General features: G+C 40.0%; 2 protein-coding genes across 2 annotated transcripts in view; both read right to left on the minus strand.

Annotated features, from left to right (window-relative positions):
- Window positions 1-19,702, minus strand: part of LOC309873846 (uncharacterized protein) — a gene marked incomplete at its 5' end in the record, with an annotated part of 39,515 nt that overhangs the window by 11,456 nt on the left and 8,357 nt on the right. The gene's annotated exons all lie outside the window — the stretch shown is intronic.
- Window positions 5,215-14,843, minus strand: LOC309891025 (stromelysin-1-like; the record flags this gene model as incomplete). The annotated part of the gene is given in 11 exon segments (XM_082784488.1): window positions 5,215-5,315; window positions 6,341-6,441; window positions 7,743-7,902; window positions 8,450-8,583; window positions 11,283-11,436; window positions 11,568-11,729; window positions 12,278-12,403; window positions 13,466-13,614; window positions 13,704-13,719; window positions 13,722-13,944; window positions 14,763-14,843. Coding segments are annotated over 11 exon segments (1,341 nt in total). The 5' UTR covers window positions 14,778-14,843.

Raw genomic sequence — 19,702 nt, forward strand, 5'->3', positions numbered from 1 at the left:
AGGACTTTTTTTTTTTTCTTTGTTTTTTTTTTTTCTTTTTTCAGAGGGTTTTCCATTCTTCCCACACACAGTACAGGCTTATGACTCCCTGCATTAGCAACAACCTTACTTTATTTGCACCTTTCTTCCTCAGAAAAACTGTGCCTTTCTTGCTCATGTTGAGGCAAGAGACCTCCCAAGTATCCCTTTTCTAGATACTCAACTCATTATTCCTTGTTCAAATCTGCATAGGAGTGCAAGCATTGCAGAGGTTTATCCAGAACATCTATCCTCTACATCTATCCTCTTTTCAGCACAGACTGAAGAAAACCTTTAAGCAGATGTCTTAGAAGAGAAGTAATTCCGCAGAAGAGTTTTCCAGCCTCCAACAATTTTCTGTCTCGGTGATTTCCATTTACTTTATACATCACTTATAGAGGATTTATATGTGACCCTTCAGGCTAGTTCTCTTTTGCTACAGTTATATCTGATCAATTTTTTAAATCTTTTAATGCCTTTCATTCTTCTCTTTCTAAGGAGAAACTTCCACCTACATCCCTGACTAAATAATGAAATAATAAACGCACAATGTGAATCATGTGTGGGTTTTCCCTAAACCAGTCTCTCACTACAGACCTACTGCTGAAAGGGGAACTATGATTGGTAGTTCCATATTTTTAATATCACAAAAATGAAAATTGCTAATTCATAGTTCTAAGAATTGCTTGTTAACTTATAATTTGTCACATTGATGTTTGCAATTTCTCTCATTCTCAGGCAGCACTTGAAAGTACAGTCGTCATTCTTCAAGGAAGTACTTTTTTGTCCATTCTGTGCTGCTATGCATATCCTAATCTCTCCATATGTTTCTGATACATTTTGAAGCAGCAAAATCAAAATCTTTCCACAAAACCAGAATGTTATCCTGTAACAATCTTTTTTCCTTGAAGGATGTCCCTTTTTCTGGGAAGACCGAAATGTCAGGGATATAAGTCACGTCACTGTGTAATAGTACACAGCTGGTTGCCAGATATCCTAGTAAAGTTAGAAGATTCATTAAGAGTTTTCTCTTAATGAGAAAGGTACATTTTAATAGTGAGATGAAAAAGCTGAATGAAATCGTCCGAGTCAGATGTTTTAAAGTTTGCACAAGCTTGTGGCTTCCTATCAGCCAATATTATACATTTCCTTTAAAAAAACGTTGTTGACTCCACTCCAAGAGTGTGATCAGTCATGCCCTTTATGAACCAGGATGCTGTGCTGGGCAGTGATAGGAGGGTAATGGCATAGCTCAAACCACACACAAGTCCAAAGGCCACTGCGATAGGGCTGAGGACGTTCGGTGCTGAATCAGCCTTAATTATTCTATTGTAGAGGAGCAATGCAATGTGACAGGTCACAGACTGGGGTAGTACCTGAGTTACACCTCAGTGACTTGCACAAGTCTCAGACATGGCATCATCACTGAAATCAGTAGCTTCAAGAAGGGAAGGAGTGCCGCTTTCTGTGCCAAGTACCTACCTGTTTCCTGAACACACAGGAAAATCAAATCAGATGCTTTATCCCCACAGGAGTTGCTGCCTGGGCTTGGAAACTGCTCTGTTGTGTCCCAGGCAGCATTTCCCTGATGGCAGGCAAGCCATGGGACACTCTGTAGAGCTGATCTCACATGTGTGAAATCCTTCACCTCTAAATCTGGCAATTGTCACAGAAGGTATGCAGTTGTAAAACTTGGCCTGAAAGAGGCACCATGAAGAGATAAATGTCCCTGCACTAATCTACAAAATATACCTGCATATGCCCAGGGACTCTGGCCCATTTGGGACTTACAGGAATTGCTATAGGCTTGATGCATGGCACTAATGCTGAAATACCCCATTGAGAGCTACTGATTGTGAACATGCAAAGTCTAGCTGTCAGGGAGCAAACACAAATGGGCTGGTTGGAGTCCAGAGCCAAGTTTTTGCTAGGAACCATTTCCTAAATCCCTGTTAAATGTAATCATTTTATTTTTGTTCTTTTTGGCCAGCACATTTTCTCTTATCTTTGTCTGTTTTATTTAGGTAATACTCCGTGGTATTTTAGTTCTGGGTGTCCAAATCATTACACAGTGTGTTTTCAGTTCATTACCACAGCCCTGGTTATAGTGATGATGCATATATAATCATACCAAGAACAATGCCAAAGGAGATTTTTCCCTACCAGTGAGGGTGACTGTGTGAAACCAAGAAAACCAATAAGAGATAAGAAAAACAGCATCCAAGCCATATTGTTTTTCTAGGGTAGATATTGTTGGACCTTCCAGGTTGGACGTCCTGGCTTGTGTCTTATTGACACACTGTGGAGTCCTTGGTGAACAGAAAACAGATAGATACATTCAAATGTAGACCAAATACCCTCCAAAACAAGAGGTGAAAACCACAGCAAATTAGACCATTATATACGCACTATTAAAGAAAACAGTCATTTTTGTGCTCTGAATTCTCTAGGAGAAAGAAACACATGAAAATGTTCCTTATGAAGAGACTTTTATCTTCACTCAATTTTGAGGCAAACAGGCTAGAAATTTGCTATAACATAGAAAATCTGCTGCATTTAGAAGGCTGAGAAACTGTAACTGAAACACTTGGACTGAGTGCATCACAGATAATATCAGCTAAGATTCCTGGTTTCAAAGTTTATCTCAGAAGAACACAGGATCTTAAATGTAGGTCAATAGCCTACAGTTAAAAAGCCTATTTTCACACAAATGATGAGGCTGACTTGTCAGCAGTACCAGATATTTTCAAAATAAGAATTGGGAAGAAAAATAAGACACCAACATACAACAGGAAAACTAAATTATTTTAGAACAGATTTTACTACAGACGGTTAAGCTCTACTTCTGATACATATCTATGACTTCATATTCAACAGTTAGCATGATCATCTGGGCATGTAATTAGTGAAATAAGGAAGTAGAGTCCCAACTTACCAGAAATAATCAAAAATGAAGAAATAGAGAAGTATTTGAGAGCCACAACAATCATAAAAGATCTAGGACAAGTATGCATTGCTCTGAGAGCTAGAATCCCATCTGAAAGAGAGTATTTCAGAAAATGTCTGGAAGATTAGAGACAGAAGAGATTATTATATTATGTTTAAATGAAACATGCTCTAATGCAGTCGGATAAAATAGCAGTGCTGTGGAGGGCAAAGATACTATAGAGGATGATCAGCAGTAGGAAGAACTGAAGAAAACCACCCAAGCTGAGAGGCAGTTAGAGAATTCCTTGAGGAAATGAAACCTATAAAGTGTGAGCCAAACCACTCATGCATCTTTTTTGGCTTTTACTATTGTAGCTGAGACTGTGGACTGATTAAGACATTAAAATATCTTGTGGTTATGAGACCACTCAGAAAGCCATGCCAGAAATGTGAAGGAATAACAGAATTATGAAACAAGAAGAGTGTGAGGCAAATAATAAGGAACAAATTAACGTAATTGAAACATTTCCTTCTTTATTCAATACAAACATTCAAGTTAGAAGATTTGAACCTGTTTCCCTGAACTTGGCAATATGAGACAACAATCAGATCTTCTTATTTATTTTTCTGGACATGGTGTAGCTCAATCTAATCATTTTGTCTCCAGTTTTGCCAGCGTAGCAAAGTCCTATTTGTCAGCTCTACAGCAGGGTATGGCAGCAGTATTTGCACTGTTTGCTGCAGGAACAAACAAATGGCAATATCTGTGTCTTGCAAGACTGAGTTTGCCGTACCATGTTTTTGACCTCAGTGAAGTTCAGATTAAATTTTCTCATGGTCTAAATACACATTGGTGTCCCATTTGAGTAGACCTGCTACTAGGAGGGGGGTTAAATATATGTCAGGAAAAAAAAAAGTCCCATAATGCATGTTGAAATATTGCAATCGTACAATATAATGGTATATATAAATATAATACTTTTGTTCTGACAGAATAAGAGGCAATGTGTACTGAAACAAACTGAAACAAAGGTATTTCAGTGACCAGTAGGGTGAGGGAGCCCTTGCACAGGTTGCCCAGGGAGGCTGTGGGGTCTCCTCCTTGGAGATCTTCAAAAACCACCTGGATGTAGTCCTGGGCAACCTGCTCTGGGTGTCCCTGCTGGAGCAGGGGTTGGACCAGATGGACCAAGAGATCCCTTCCCATCTGAACCTTTCTGGGATTCTGTGAGGAATCAAAAACTTTATTTCTCTGTTTTACTTTATTTATTTATTTATTTACTTATTTATTTTTAGGTAATCTGTCTGACAAGGGAGACAGTGGACACCAGGTCATTTTTTTTTTTTTTTTCATGCATAAAACATACATTCTCTAAGACCTTAGATCTTGCTAGCTGTCCGTCTGTGTACTTAAGGGTTTGAATGACTCTTTTAATCCCACTTGTGGAGTGTTGCCAGTGATGCCTGACCCCAGTGCCTGGGAGATTATTGTCAACAGTGCTGAACAGTGGCAGTGACCCCTCAGTTTGTGAGAGATGGAGACTCTGTGTCATTGACACATAGTGACAGGTATCCCCCTGGCCCAAAGTCTGAGGTTCCCCTATGCCAACTGGAGGGGCATGGGACAGGTCAGGGGTGACTGGGTCTCTCCCATGTGCCAGGATGCCCCTAATCTCCTGTGTCAGTGGACATGAACCTTTAATCACATAAATATCAATAAATATCTTAGGGTAGGATTCATCACACCATTTTAGCCACCTACAATCAGGCATCTAACATAAGCTGCTCAAACAAGATGGTGCTGCTGCCAGTACTGAGGAAGAAGCACTTCTGTCCCTATGCACCCATCTCAGGTTGATTTCTGAATCGTTTTCTGGAGCTCCTGTCTGTCTCTCCATAACTACGAGAGGTAGCTCTGATTGCTTAATTTATATCTAAAACTTGTTGAAAGCAATGCTATGGCTCTTTGTAGGGTGATTTACAGCATGAAGACTGAAACGACTATGGAAAAAGTGTATTGACATGGTTTTCTATCAAACGTAAAAGCTGTGTTATTCTTTGGTAAGTAAACAATTCTGGTATATATACACCATGGTATGATAAATACAGTTCTTTTGTTATTTACAGAAACACACAAGGAAAATGCAGGTGTTGAGGTGTGATGACTGACTCTGAAGCACCTATATGTTCCGTATAATTGTAAAAGAAAAAGTGTTTCTAGTGCAATAAGACTACACTATCTCCTACACTGCTGTAGATTCTGTTTTCCTAACATGGAAACCAGAAGTTTGCCTTTAGGAAGCGTGTAACTCTCTTCTTATCAAAGTCAAACTCAAATTGCTTTCTTCTATGAAAGAAATAAAGGAAGTCTAGAGAGAGAGAGAGAAAAAAAAAAAAAAAAAAAAAGCCAGGTTAATTATGATATTGCAGGTGTAAAGATTAGTTTACTTTAACAAAAGCTGGAGAGAGTTGAAAAAACTTTGTATACACACACACTGCCAACACTATCTGCTCCCAGGTGTAACCTTTGCAAAAGGGTGCAGCATGGCATGGGGTCACCCTGCTCAGGGCTAGCACCTTCCACAGCAAACCAGCCATACATACACTGCATGATTTACTTAATGAAACCCATGAGATGACTCTACAAAAAATTTATCTTGGGTGTGTTTCTGCAGTTTAAAATGTTTACTATCATGCAAAGGCTTTGTTGAAAGCCTCCAGAAGCATTTCTTTTATTGTGGATCTGGGAGTGGGTATTGCACAGCCTGGGTCGTGGCACAGAGCACAGTAGGGTGCAAGAGGAAGTAAGATTGCAAGGGTGCTGCTAAATAATGTGGGGGTAAGGATAGACCCAGCCTCAGAACAGCCTCCAAGAGTGAGGACTGCAGTTACAGGTTCCCACCATCACATATAGGATTTGTTCTGGAGGAAACTATATACTTCCAATTAACATTCTAGGGTTTTGGTGGTAGGTGGATGAAGAGCTAGGAGAGAACTGGGTAGCTGTACCATCTGGCATTGCAGACTTACACTTGAGTCTGTCCCAGCAAACATCTTCTGTTGTGCAGAAGAAGATAGTGGCAATTATTATTCTCAAAGCAGTGTCATTTTATGTCACAGGATCAAATTGTGATAGCCTGGCTCACAGCAGATAGACTTTACATTGTTGAGACCTCAGTGTGTTCTTGAGTGGTGTTCTTCTGTCATCAAAAGTATATAACATGATTTTTCAAGGAGGTAAAGTGAAGCATGGCTGTCTTACATGACTGTTTCTGGGTCTCAGGGGTCAGCCTCAGGGCTATGAGGAGCCTGCAGAAGAGCCTCTTTCTGTCTAAGCACTCTTAGCCCCATGACTGGTCATTTAGTTCAAGTTTATTTAAGAAAAATGACTCACTTTTGTGTTGAAAAACAGCATCGACTTTCCCATTAATTCCTGGAAAAGTATCTTTTATCAGTCTGGGCCTCCTGTCCATGGACTCATTTCTTTGATTATAACTGAGAAAAAAAAACAAAGAAAAAACCTGGTGCAAATTAAAAGTGCAAAAAACTTATGATTAATCCAGCCCACCCCAAGAACTTCACCCCAGGGATCCAAGTTCAATGAAGACTTTCAATAGGATTTAGACAGCCTTGAGACAGGTCCAAGATTTCATAAACAATTATTACTCTATGAGCTGCATTGGAAGAATTACTTCCGTTTACATGACCCCATCTAAGACACATCTAAGAATACTTAATATGTAAGCCATTATCACAAATATGCCCTATTTCTATTGTTTTGTTTTTAAGAGACTGTATGTAAAGAAGAGGTAGATAATCTTACCTCAAGCATAAGTTAGATCTGTAAGTTTATAAAGAGATTGCTTTATTGATCCCTCTTTGCAAGAAGTGTTTATCAAGAATTTTTTTTTTTTTTTTTTTTTTTTTAAGTTATAATATAGATTAAGTTATTTTACTCAGTTTACTTACAACAGGCTGTTAAATTTTGAGTGAAGTACAGTTTATCAGTACTGGAATTCTGCAACATACTTGCTTACAACAAGGCTGAAAGCATTTTGCTTTGCTCAGCAAGAGCTTTAATTATCAGACAAATTACTCAGATGAAGCCCTCTGGACTATGAGATTTTGAATGAAAACGTAGAATTGTAGTCTTCTGTTCAAACTGTAAGTTTGTAGCTGACTAGCTACTCCAGGATGATCTCTGTATGCATGACATACATGTGTATGAAAGACAGAAGCTGTGTCATTCACTTACAAATGCTGGTTACCTACTGCTTCTGTTATAGGAGCACGTCCTTCAGTTAGAAATATATGGCCTGCAACACAGACCTGAGCAGCAGAGACTGAATGAAGAAAGAAAATCATATCCAGGCACAGCAGAGAGTTCTTTGCTGTGCTAAACATTTGCCTGCAACCTCATGGAATGCTCTGTTTGTAACTGGAAAGAGGGATATTCAACCCACAGAACTGATGTTGATATAAATTATGTATTAAGATGGTCCTGACTGATTTCATGAGCTGATTTGTGGAACTGTAAGATAGCTTTTTTTTTTTTTTTCTTTTTCCTTTTTTTTTCCTCCAAAGTAAGTAAATTAAAAAAAAAAATAAATGCTAAATAACTAAAACATTTAAAAGGAGATCTAAGAACATTGTTTCAATTCCCTTTCAAATATTTTTTCTATAGAAAGTTGTGGCAGTGAAAGAGATGACCAAAACAGTGTGACATGCATCTTAAGTCATGACAGGATATTGATAATATTTGGTCCTTTTTAGGAAAGTAACACAGGTAATTTTACCTCCAAAATCTGTCCCCTATGAAGTAATATGTTTTCCCCTTATTTCTATCATAAAAAGCAGCATCAATTTTAGCAACATCCTTTGAAAATCCCAGGATGTACATTTTTTTGGGGTATCCAGGTAATATGGTATCTCCTCTCACAACCCAGAATTCATTTCCTATCAAGAAAAAATGTTGAAAACATTATCAGAATCTTCCAGGAATGATGCAGTCCTTTTTTGTGAAAACTAATCTTTAAATGAAAAAATACAGAGAGAAGCTACTGATTACTTGATAACATTCTACAGTCTAGTTTTGCAGTCCAAAAACATGCAAGAATAGTAGAGTGCACCACATTTTACAAAAACTAAAACTCCTCTTTTCCTTCCTACTTATGTTAGCTTTCCTCAGACTAGAAACAAATGTTATCATTTTCAAATTCAATAAATAACTCTCCAGAAAATGAAACAAAACACAAAAATTATGACATTTATTTTGGCATGGAAACTTTTCTCTTTTGATATTAAAAAATTAGACACATACCTTATCTTGGATAATATGTTTGCTATCTCTGTGATTGAAATATCCCAATTTATTGAACTAAATTAAAGTTCATGGAATACCACAGAAAGACCTTAAAGTGTTTTTCAAGCCAGACACATTCTCTAAGCTACTTGGAAAGTTGACATTAAAATAAAAACAAATAAATATATAAAAAAATCTGACCTTTAAAAAGGTGAGTTTCATCTTTTTCAGGGATTTCATATGCAGCATCAACACCAGAGGGCAGCCATGGCCAGAATGAAGTTACTAAATTAAAATCAATTTCTCTTACTGCAGGATGTTTGCGCCAAAAGTGCCTGATGTAAATATAGTACAGGCTTTGAATAAAATCAGATGTTTACACACAAGAATGCATGAAACCATGCCATGGCAACAGGGACAGGATTTATCTGACTAAACTCAGCCATGTACCCTGTGTTAGTCACCCTAATCTCCTTGTAATATTGATGGAAAGAATGTCATTTCTATGGCGAGGATTCCTCTCCTCTTGATGCAGACATCTAAGATAGGGCAGATGAACTGTTGCATATCTAACCAGCTATTATTTTCCTTTTATGCAGAAGACAAGCTGGAGAGACTTGGTTCTTGTACAGAAACTGATTTGGGGATTGATTTGGGGAATGAATCCCCACCCCAGTCTTACCTCCAACAGTTTAGAGAAACAGTTGGAGTACATAAGTATCTTCTGCAAAATAACACCTGTCCAGCTTTGTGGACTCAGCTCCCTGAAGTTAAAGCTCCATTTAATGCTGATTTTGGGGAGAGTCTGAAGCAGTTCTTATACCCTTCTCCCAAGTCTTTGGGCTGTCATGCTTTTGGAGACGGGCAGTTTATTTGAGCTTAGCAATGAATCAATTACCCTTACTTTTTATTATTGTACTAAATCACCACTGCAGGGGCTTTTCAAACAAGTATTGTCTCAGGACAGGTACACCCTCAGCTCAAAGCAAGGACAGAATGAAGGTGCTGAGCGTCCCAATGTTGGTGGCATCTTTTGCTGATGCTGAACTCTCCTAGGTATCTGAGTGTCTGGGGACATTGTACAACCCAAAAAAGAAACACCAATTTTAGCACTTCATTATAGATTTCACTCTTAGAGATTACTGCAGTGAAAGAATCAGAATTATCAGCAGATGATAAAATAAGACATACAGTTAGGAGAACTTTCTCTAATAAATCAGAGTATGGTGCTTGTTTCAATTCCAACAGCCAGACTGCTGTTATAATGCTTTGCACTATTTGTGCTATAGCTTGAAGCTTGCAACCACTCAAGTGAATTTTTCTACAAATAATCACAGAATCACAGAATCACAGAATTTCTAGGTTGGAAGAGACCTCAAGATCATCGAGTCCAACCTCTGACCTAACGCTAGCAGTCCCCACTAAACCATATCCCTAAGCTCTACATCTAAACGTCTTCTGAAGACTTCCAGGGATGGTGACTCTACCACTTCCCTGGGCAGCCTGTTCCAATGCCTCACAACCCTTTCAGTGAAGAAGTTCTTCCTAACATCTAACCTAAAACTCCCCTGGCTCAACTTAAGCCCATTCCCCCTCGTCCTGTCACCAGGCACGTGGGAGAACAGACCAACCCCCACCTCACTACAGCCTCCCTTGAGGTACCTATAGAGAGCGATAAGGTTGCCCCTGAGCCTCCTCTTCTCCAGGCTGAACAAGCCCAGCTCCCTCAGCCGCTCCTCGTAGGACTTGTTCTCCAGGCCCCTCACCAGCTTCGTCGCCCCTCTCTGGACCCGCTCAAGCACCTCGATATCCTTCTTGTAGTGAGGGGCCCAAAACTGAACACAGTACTCGAGGTGCGGCCTCACCAGAGCTGAGTACAGGGGGACGATCACCTCCCTAGCCCTGCTGGTCACACTGTTCCTGATACAAGCCAGGATGCCGTTGGCCTTCTTGGCCACCTGAGCACACTGCTGGCTCATATTCAGCCGACTATCCACCATCACTCCCAGGTCCTTCTCTGCCTGGCAGCTCTCCAACCATTCCTCTCCCAGCCTGTAGCTCTGCTTGGGGTTATTGCGCCCCAGGTGCAGGACCCGGCACTTGGCCTTGTTGAACTTCATGCAGTTGACCTCAGGCCATCGGTGCAGCCTATCCAGATCCTCCTGCAGAGCTTTCCTACCCTTGAGCAGATCGACACACGCGCATAGCTTGGTGTCATCTGCAAACTTACTGAGGGTGCACTCAATGCCCTCGTCCAGATCATCGATGAAGATATTAAAGAGGACCAGCCCCAGCACCGAGCCCTGGGGGACGCCACTAGTGACTGGCCTCCAACTGGACTTGGCTCCATTCACCACGAATGTGTGAATAATAATAAGTGATACTCAAGTGATAAATATCCTCTGGGAGATTTAGGCACTTCCGTTCCACTGAAAGTAGAGAGAATAGCTTTCAGTGATATAGCAGAGCAGCAGCCAGTACTGGGGAGAGATATAAAATATGACTTATCACTACAGCACAAAGCTGAGCCTGTGCTTGGGTGTGAACTTCCCGATTGCCCTGATTATTTACATACACATTCATACATGCTCTGGTTCACGTAACAGTAAAGGAAGAGAGGTTGAACACCTTGGTACAGCCCAGGGACTCTTTTCAGACATCTGATTGTGCATAGTGAGAGACAATGTGACCACAGGCACCTCAACCAGCCAGTGCCTGTGGCCCCTCCGGTGGCCAGCTGAGGTTGGTCTCTCCTGGAGGGACATTCACAGGGCTGAAGGAAAGTCCCTGAAGTTGGATGGTATCACCCAGATGGCTAGAGAGGTAACAACACCTGTGCAGGCTGGAGCTCATAAGCCACTTCTCAAATTAGCCATTTACCTCAGAGTGTAGATCTCTCTCTCATCTGAACCCCTTTGAGACCACAGTGAGGAAAAGCAGCTGTACAATATTCTGGATGAAATTATTTTTCTATGCTGTAGTATATAATTTATAAATGACATGTGGGTATTATACTTTCAGAAAGCTGACTTACTTGTCTTTAAAGAACATTATTTCCCCACGGAAAGTGGTGACAGCATCAAAAGTTAAATCAGGGCTACAGGTGTTTGGCAATGCAGGCTGTTTTGACTCAGTAGGGTCCTTTATCTCAGCAGACTCACTTTGGTCATTGTAGGTGGTAGAAAGTCCTAAAGGAAGCAGTTTATGGAAGAAATTGAAATGCTGAGTCATTCACATATATCCAGTACACAAAGTTATTGACAGGTATTCCAAAATGTTTGAAATTATAAGCATTATAAGATTAATAACTGGGAATTACCATAGAGGTACTGAATGCCCTTAATATCATCCTGATGAAGAGGGAATACTGAAGGGTCAAATTTCCTATAAACTGGGTACATCAGAGCATTGGGGTCTTTGGAATGGAAAAGTCCAAGTGAATGTCCAAACTCACGGGCAGCCACATAAAACAGGTTCGTACCTGAAAACAACAACCAAAAGGCATGAAAGGAGATCTGTGTCTTTTCACTTGTCCTCAAAACATGCAGGCCATAATAGGTTATCAAAACTGCTTTCCCGAGAAAGTAAAGCTATTTGTGGAAAATTCAGTTGGAGACAAAATTCTGGTCAGAAAGAAGCATAATGAAACCATTAAACATTTCAGTGTAGGAGAAGGACCCTGGATTAGTGCAGGTGATGTAACCACGGGGGGGTGAGGGGGGGAAAGGATGAGGGGGACAGGGGAGACAAATTGGGTGCAGTGGTGGGGAGAAGGAGGTTGCCCATTCCCTTAGATTCTTCCCAAGTAAATCTCCACCCAGTCCAGGGCAAAAGTTTGGCTGAAGCCATAACTTTTAAAATCAGAGAGCTCAGGGACTTTTTATGACTACAGAAACCAGAGCTGCCTAATGCTCCTTCAAATCAGCCCCATTTTAAAGCACTTATTAAGGGAGAGAGGAGACAGACTTTGCATTCTTGATTCCATGTATATGCTGCTTCAGGTAGGGATTGGAGAACTGAATTTCCTACCCTCTGTGCTTTTGGTCCAGGTTTCATCCTCATCGAAGTGTGCATCTCCACAAAGGTCCTTTCCGGGTGCATAGGCATGAGCAACAGACCCACCTGGGCCATCAAAGGGGAGGAAATCATTGTGACCTGAGGAGCAAATCCCACAAAGAGATGACTGGAGGCTACAGGGAGGGAGCAGTGGGAGTGGGTGACAGACCTCAGTCATGCACGGAGCTTTCTATTCTGCTGATTGAAACTTCCAAGGTCCCTTTCCACACAGATTTGCCAAAAGGTCTATTTTTCATAGAGAAAACGGATGCATTGGGAAGGAAAACTTGGCTTCCTCAAGACGTGGGTGGACATTTATCTATTTCTTCCATGAGTGAGGAGGAGGGCAACACAGATTTGCTTGAAATCTATTCTTTGTTTTGATCATACTTTTTTTTTTTTTTTTAAATATACTTTTTTTTTTTTGTTTGTTTGTTTTGTTTGTTTTCCCAAGCTCTGTGCCAGCAGCCCTCAGGAGGTTACTACTTAAACCTGACCTTATGGCTAACTTCAGTGCTGATGGCAAGGTCCTGAGGAGGACAATGTGAACCCTTCACTGGTGAGCCCTTAAATGGAAACTCCAGAAAAGGACTTAATAACATAGGTTTAAGGGTTACATGCAGTGCTTGCACACTCTTCAGAACCCAAATGAGTGGATATGTTTATTTGGGTGGGAACAGAGGAGCTGACTCGGAGAGTGCATGCATGAATGACTGTTAATGTAAGAGGGAAATGCTGCTGGTAACCCTGAGGGCAATGCCAAAAATATAAACCTTGAGTACGTCTAGAACTTTTTTAGCTCACGTAGAACATATGAGTAACCCCAGGAGTGCAACTAGTGCTACCCACTCAGTTATGCTCTGAACCTGAGCATATTCCACAAGCCCCAAGCCCCTTGTGGTTTGTGCACACATTGTATGTTTAACACTAGGTACAGTTTCAGTGATCTACAGGCAGCTCATTACATTTATTTTCTCTCTCCTCTCTTCATCTCCCTCTACATCCTCCCTCAAACATCTTCAAGGATCATCTTCTTAACATCTTGAGCAGGACTTGTGGTTTTCTGTGCACTACATGAGAATGAATCATGACCTTTTTAGGCCAATGGCTTTATATTGGCAGTATTTGGCAATAGCTCATTATGGTTATGTAGGCCGTTACCTCCGGCTGCAAAGGAGATCATTATGTCTGCATCACCTCTGTCCTTCATGATGAATTTTAGTGGGGTCACACTGCTCCAAACGCTGAATGCTTTCTTGACTGCTGCATTGACATCTGCTGGGTGTAGGTCTGGTGTAGAGTTTAGTAACCTTTACAATATAACATAGAGAAAAATTGTGTCCTTACAACTTAGCTACATAACACACTGTCTTTACATCAAGGATTGCATTATGATTACCTATATGTCAGAATTTTTTTGCCCATTTTGGCTCTCCTGCGAAGGTAGAGAACCCAGCTACATCAGGGAATCCACAGCGACGTTTCTGTACTAGGTCCAAAGTGCCAGAATCTGCTTTTCCTGTCACTTCCAGTCCAAAGAATTCCTGCATTTCTTTTATTTTTTTGGTCATTGGACTATTACTTTTCCAAATGAAAGATTCCCCATCTTTCTTAAAGCCATAGTAATTTTCCAGGTACTTCTAATGAAAACAAAGCATTTTAGGACAGTCAAATGTGTTCACTTTTGAAGCTCTTAAAAATTATGCTAATACCACTTCAGACCCGTATCTTCGCTATTTTTCTTTGTTCCTTAGGAACATGCATAATAGAGTTTGTTAAAGCATGTATGAATATTTTTCTCTTAATGACAATTATTTTGTATTATATTATCACTACAGATGCTTTGTGTTTTACTCAGAATACATTCAGATTTAGCAGTTGTCTAATAAACTGATTATTTTCTGGTAATGTGTCCTTCACTAACCTTGTGCTCCAGGGCTACCCAGAGTCATTTAGAGCAGGCAGTGAAAAAACTCATTGAAATATATGACTCAATGCAAAATTTCAGTAGTGGTATTCCATTTACCCACATTTTTTAGAGTAATAATTTGGAAAAAAAAATAAATCTTATGAAGAGCTACATCTCATAATACAAGAAGTCGCATAAATAACCACATTTCCACCTGACTACAGGTCAAACATAGGCTGACTCAGATGTTTAATTATTTGTATAATCAACTCAACACTGATGCAGTGAATGCATCAGCAGTTTTAGTTGTTCTCTACAAAAAATAAAACAGGAATGAGTCAAGATTAAAGAAGGCTTTGACGTCACAGTAGAGAGTAGAAGTCCCCCTACTTGGAGAAATAATCATGTTATTCACTCTAATGGAATTTGCAGTACATACTGGAATACATAGTATCTGTCAAGCTATTACATACTAGCATTATTCCAGAGACCACAATGGATGCTTAATTGTTGATAGAGATCTCAGCTCCAGAGGCCTACCCTCCTTACCTGAATCAGCTGCATGCCTTCTTCTTTCTCCTTCCTTGTATATGCAGGAAAAGCATGAGAAAGTGCTGCACACAATAGCAGGAGAAATGAGATGTTCTCCATTTTCTTTTTCACTTGCCTTTAGAAAAGTCCACTCACCTGTTTCACCTTTATATAGTACTCATTTGCTTTATAACGTTCTCCAGTCCTGACTCACTACTTCTCACAACTTTTAGTTAGCAACAGAATATATGCCAAACAGTTTTAACACAAAAAGATCGATTGTTGTCTTTCATCCGGTTCCACCCTTCTGGAGGTTTTGCAACATGGAAATATGATTAATGAGGAGATAACAGACCTGTATTTCTTTTTAATAGGATCATTACATTTCTTTTTAATAGGATTAAATTTCTTTTTAATAGGATCATTAATTTTTTAAGTATTGAAGTGTAGTTTTACTTTGTAAAAACCTAGGGCATAACTCTATAACATTTTCCATCCAATCTTCCTTTTGATTTTAACTGAGTGGTTAAATAAATAAATTCGGTTAAATAAATTAAATAAACATTAAATTAATATTAATATTAGATTATTAATATTAATATTAAAATAAATAAATAAATGTTGTTAAAGTGGTTAAATAAATAAATAAATAGAAATGGAACAAACAAAAAACCACACACAACATTCATAGAAAGTTACAGAACTTTAAACTTCAAATAGATTTTTTAATTTATTTGTTTGTTGTTATCCATACAGGAACAGGTACTTTTGTACTTTTGGAGATTATAATAGTGCCATCATCTTTCCCTTGGCATAGTCCTTCAAAATTAGCCGGTCAATGCTGTTACTCATGGTTTGCTGAAGTAGTGCTTTGTGCAGCTTTTCTTTGATACAATTCTCACCTGTGTTAAACATTCTTTTGTCTGCAGGAAAATGTGGAAGTCCCACAAAGAAATGAAAGAACTTTACTCAGCATAATCAAGTTACGCTCATAATAAAAATTGGGCTGAGGAATTTGTATGTCACTTTTCTACAGGAATTCCCAGCATTCTTGGAAAATTGCTTGATGACTTCATATTCCATAGTCTCTTTCTTATATACTGATTTTAAGGTTTAAAAAAGCACTCAGATTTTCTGACCTGAACTCTCAGGTGGTTTTGTCTTTCAAAGGAGGGGGTTCTCTCTGTGCCTGCTGTTGGTGGTAAGAACTGCTGAGATTCAACATTCGGTCTATCCCAGCATAGGTCCCCTTTAACAGCTACATGCCTCATCACACTTTCTATGCGCTATCACAAATGAGGACAAAGTAGAGGTGAGTTGGTAAAGATCATATGGGTGTTGAAGAGTACTATCTACCATCACTGGAGGCAGCCTACTCTGTCTGAGGCTTCTGTGTGGGCCTGACACAAGATTTAGGTGACAGCTGCCACACTGCAGGGCAGGTGGGATGTTGTATGTTCAGAGAAATAAGCCCCCCTTCCACAGAGCAGGTAGCAGAATAGAGCTATGGAAAGAGAGGTTATAAATAAATAGTGTGCTTGGGATATTTGCTGAAATTGTTGCCTGCTGAAGAGCATTGTGGAGAGCATTGTGGAGAACAGACTGCAAGATCTAAGCAGATGGAGCAGGGCCAGACCCCAGGAAAGTGGAGGGAAGAGGACATCTGGCAGGGCTCTGCAGGGGAAGCCTGGTCACTGAGGGTGGAATTCCTACCCTGTGAGCAGACATCTAATTTACATTAGGGGAAAAGTCTCCCTCCCTGGCCCTGGAAAGACTTGGACATGCTCAGACAACAACTCGGAACTGGGATGACTGAGCTGCTTTGAGAAGAGAACCACTTAAGGAGCTCATACAAGGAGCTTTTAATAATGGCTGTGCTTATGTAGTTCTGTTAGGTGTCTCACATTGAGTGGGTGAGATGAATCTGTAACTTCTGTGCAGTGTTCTCCTATGCTGTTAACACACCCACAATATCACTTGTAGAAATAGCTTCTAGCTATTTCACTGTAGCTTTCCAACTTTTCTCTCTTCCCATACAAAGCGCAATTTTTAACCAAGTGTTCAATGTGTCTATGTGTGTACAGTGTCTCCATGGGTTTAGAAGAAAGAAGTAACTTTCCAACCTGTAGGATTTGATACATTTTTCTCACTCATCTTTCTTTCTAATGGAAGGGCCATTAGAGAAGACAGAAACAATCAAGCAGGGTATTGATGGAATTTATACAGTTTTCTCATGAGCAGCTTTCTCAAATACTCACTTTTCTCACTGTTCTCTATTGCCCTCAAGAGATCAGTCACCTCCTCAGACATCTTGTGACCACCAAGAATATGTTTTATGAACAACATTCCTCAACAATCTCCTCTGAAGCTGTCTTTTGACAAGACTTCATCAAGAAGTAGTACAAGATGTAATGACAATCTCGTGTTCTGGCTTAAAGAAGTGAGTGTGAAAATTGTTATGTTCTCTTCCTTTTGACCCTTAAAAGAGCCTGGATAATCTCTTAAGATTGCCCTTATCTTTCCCTCTTCCAGAGTCAGTCTTCTGCCTTGGATGGTTCTGACCAGCCTCTGCCAGTGCTACTGCTGAGCAGTGCTTAACTCAGTGTCTTCTGCCTGGCTTTGCCTCAAACACTGTGCAGCCCCAAAAATATCATAAAGTGAGTGTGGGACCAACTTGTTTTTTATATTACAGTCATCTGTCTCTATCACAGTAATGCTGATTCACCAGCAGGGCTCCTCTTGTGCTGGTCAGCTTGCACACAGGTTACCCTGCCTCTCCAGTGCTGAGTATCCAGTGCCTCCTTGCAGCTTAATTCATCTTCATTTTCTCCATACTGGTAGCAGTGCTGTCTGTCTCTGTGAGTGGAGACTTGCTTTGTATGGAAAACCTGACAGGGAAGATCTTAAATCCCAGACACATAGAACAGCATTAGACATATATTTAGACATATATTAGACATCTCCTCCACAGCTAAAACAACAGTCTTGAAAATCTGGCCAGGAAGAGGAAATGCAGTTCTGCCATGGGAAGATCCTTCTCATAACATCTCCAAAGATTTCTGTGTGACATAATTTTTTCCCTTCCCCAAAAGCAACATATGACACTACACCTACTGTGATTAAATCAGTTTTCCAACCGTAGACTGAGTGCTTGTGAATGAACAGCTTTACATTTTGTCGGGAGTCCACTGCTTTGCTGTAGCATTTACAAGTGTCTGGTATATACAGCTGAAGTGCCAGGAGAGTAGGCATTCCCTAGATTGTTTTTGCCACCTGTTGTGATATTTTTGTGTCAGCACACATTGTTACAAACTAACACAGCTAAAATTCTGTAAAGACCTTATAAAACTGTCATTTAAGCCATTAAGAAGTTTTTCAATGTGTTTTGAAGTGCAAGAGAGTAGAGTGTGTCTGGAACAGATGTGCAGTGATGAATTTGAGAAGTGGTGTTTTTATATATATATTTTTGCAGACCCAGCCTCAGACTCCAGGGGAAGTCCATATTCTTAGGGAATCAGTTCTTAAAATTATGTCTATGGGCAAATTTCACCCACTGGTATCCAGGAGACCTTTAATTCCAGCAACCATTTATGAGTTATCATGAAATCATAGCAACAAGAAATTTTCACTTGCTCAACAAGTGTGGATAGGCAGATCCAGAACTCCTGTTTCTAAAACAATCTGAATTACTTATTATTATATCATTTCCAGGAATTTCCTTGCTTTTCCCAGACCAAAATAAGATTCTTTATTTGCCAAAATTTAAGACTTTAACAAAATGGAAATACAGATGGAAAATCCACAGTTAATAATACTCAGCAGTCCCTCTGTCAGGGTAAAAACCATGCCATGTTGTCTTGCATTTACGGTCCAGATCAGACCAAAACGCAGGAAACTTTCTGGATTACCCTTCACAGCCAAGTAAATAATATTCTTTTTTCACATACTAGCAGTTTAAGCTGATAAACACCTGGAAGTGGGAGACGGCGTTTTAATTTCAGGTAGCTGTCTTACTGAGGTGATAACTAAGAAAAAGGACCAGTCTTGTGTTAAATAAATAAGTTTTAAACTACATATTATATTATATTATATTATATTATATTATATTATATTATATATTTATTATAATGGCAATGGTGAGTCATTATTAACATCATTAACATCATCAATGTTCAGCCTCTCCATTGCTGAGATGTTCTTTTCGATTCCTCTTGCAACACTTCCACCACTCAGCAAACAAACAGGACCTAAAGGCCTGATTTCCACAGGTAGCCTTGACATAGAAGCAGGTATCTAGTTCGGATATAAAAGCGTGTAGGCACTTTTAAAATCAAAGGGATTTAACTCTACTCTTAATGTATAAGGAGCATTCACAAGTGCCCTGCCTCACCCTGAAGGCATCTTTTGTCCTTGGACTAAGTTCCTTCAGTATAGGCTGTGTACACAGCAAAAACTGTTGAGAAAGATACTGGGAGATGTTGAGGCAACACTAGCTTTACCATGTTTCTTCCCTGCCTGGATTTCTGCCAGGTGAGCTCACCAACTTCTCAGCCCATGACTTCAGCCTGGTACACCACAGCCTTTGAGGTAATGCTGAGCCGCTCGGTCCCTACAGGACTTCTAAACCAGTCTGAGATTCACAGCTTAGTTTCTCTCCTGCCTTGGTTTAGGGCAAGGTCCCATTTTAGCAAAGCTCACCTAGCAACCCACAATTCTTACACAATGAACAGAACATGTCAGACAAGAGGTTTTGAACAGTGGGAACTGGAAGACTTCATCAGTCGTTCCCATCCCTTCTCACTGCCTTTTCTGATTTTACTAGAGAAAGAGGAACAGTTAAGAGGAGTCAGCTTCCTCATAAAATCACATCAGAGCAGTGTTATAGGAGATGGGATCAAATCCTTTCAAGGAGCAGATGGACATCAGCCAAGCTTTCTTACAGCCCAAGGGGTATATTA

The sequence above is a fragment of the Aythya marila genome (assembly GCF_965140915.1).
Source record: "Aythya marila genome assembly, chromosome: 1".
NCBI lineage: Eukaryota > Metazoa > Chordata > Aves > Anseriformes > Anatidae > Aythya > Aythya marila.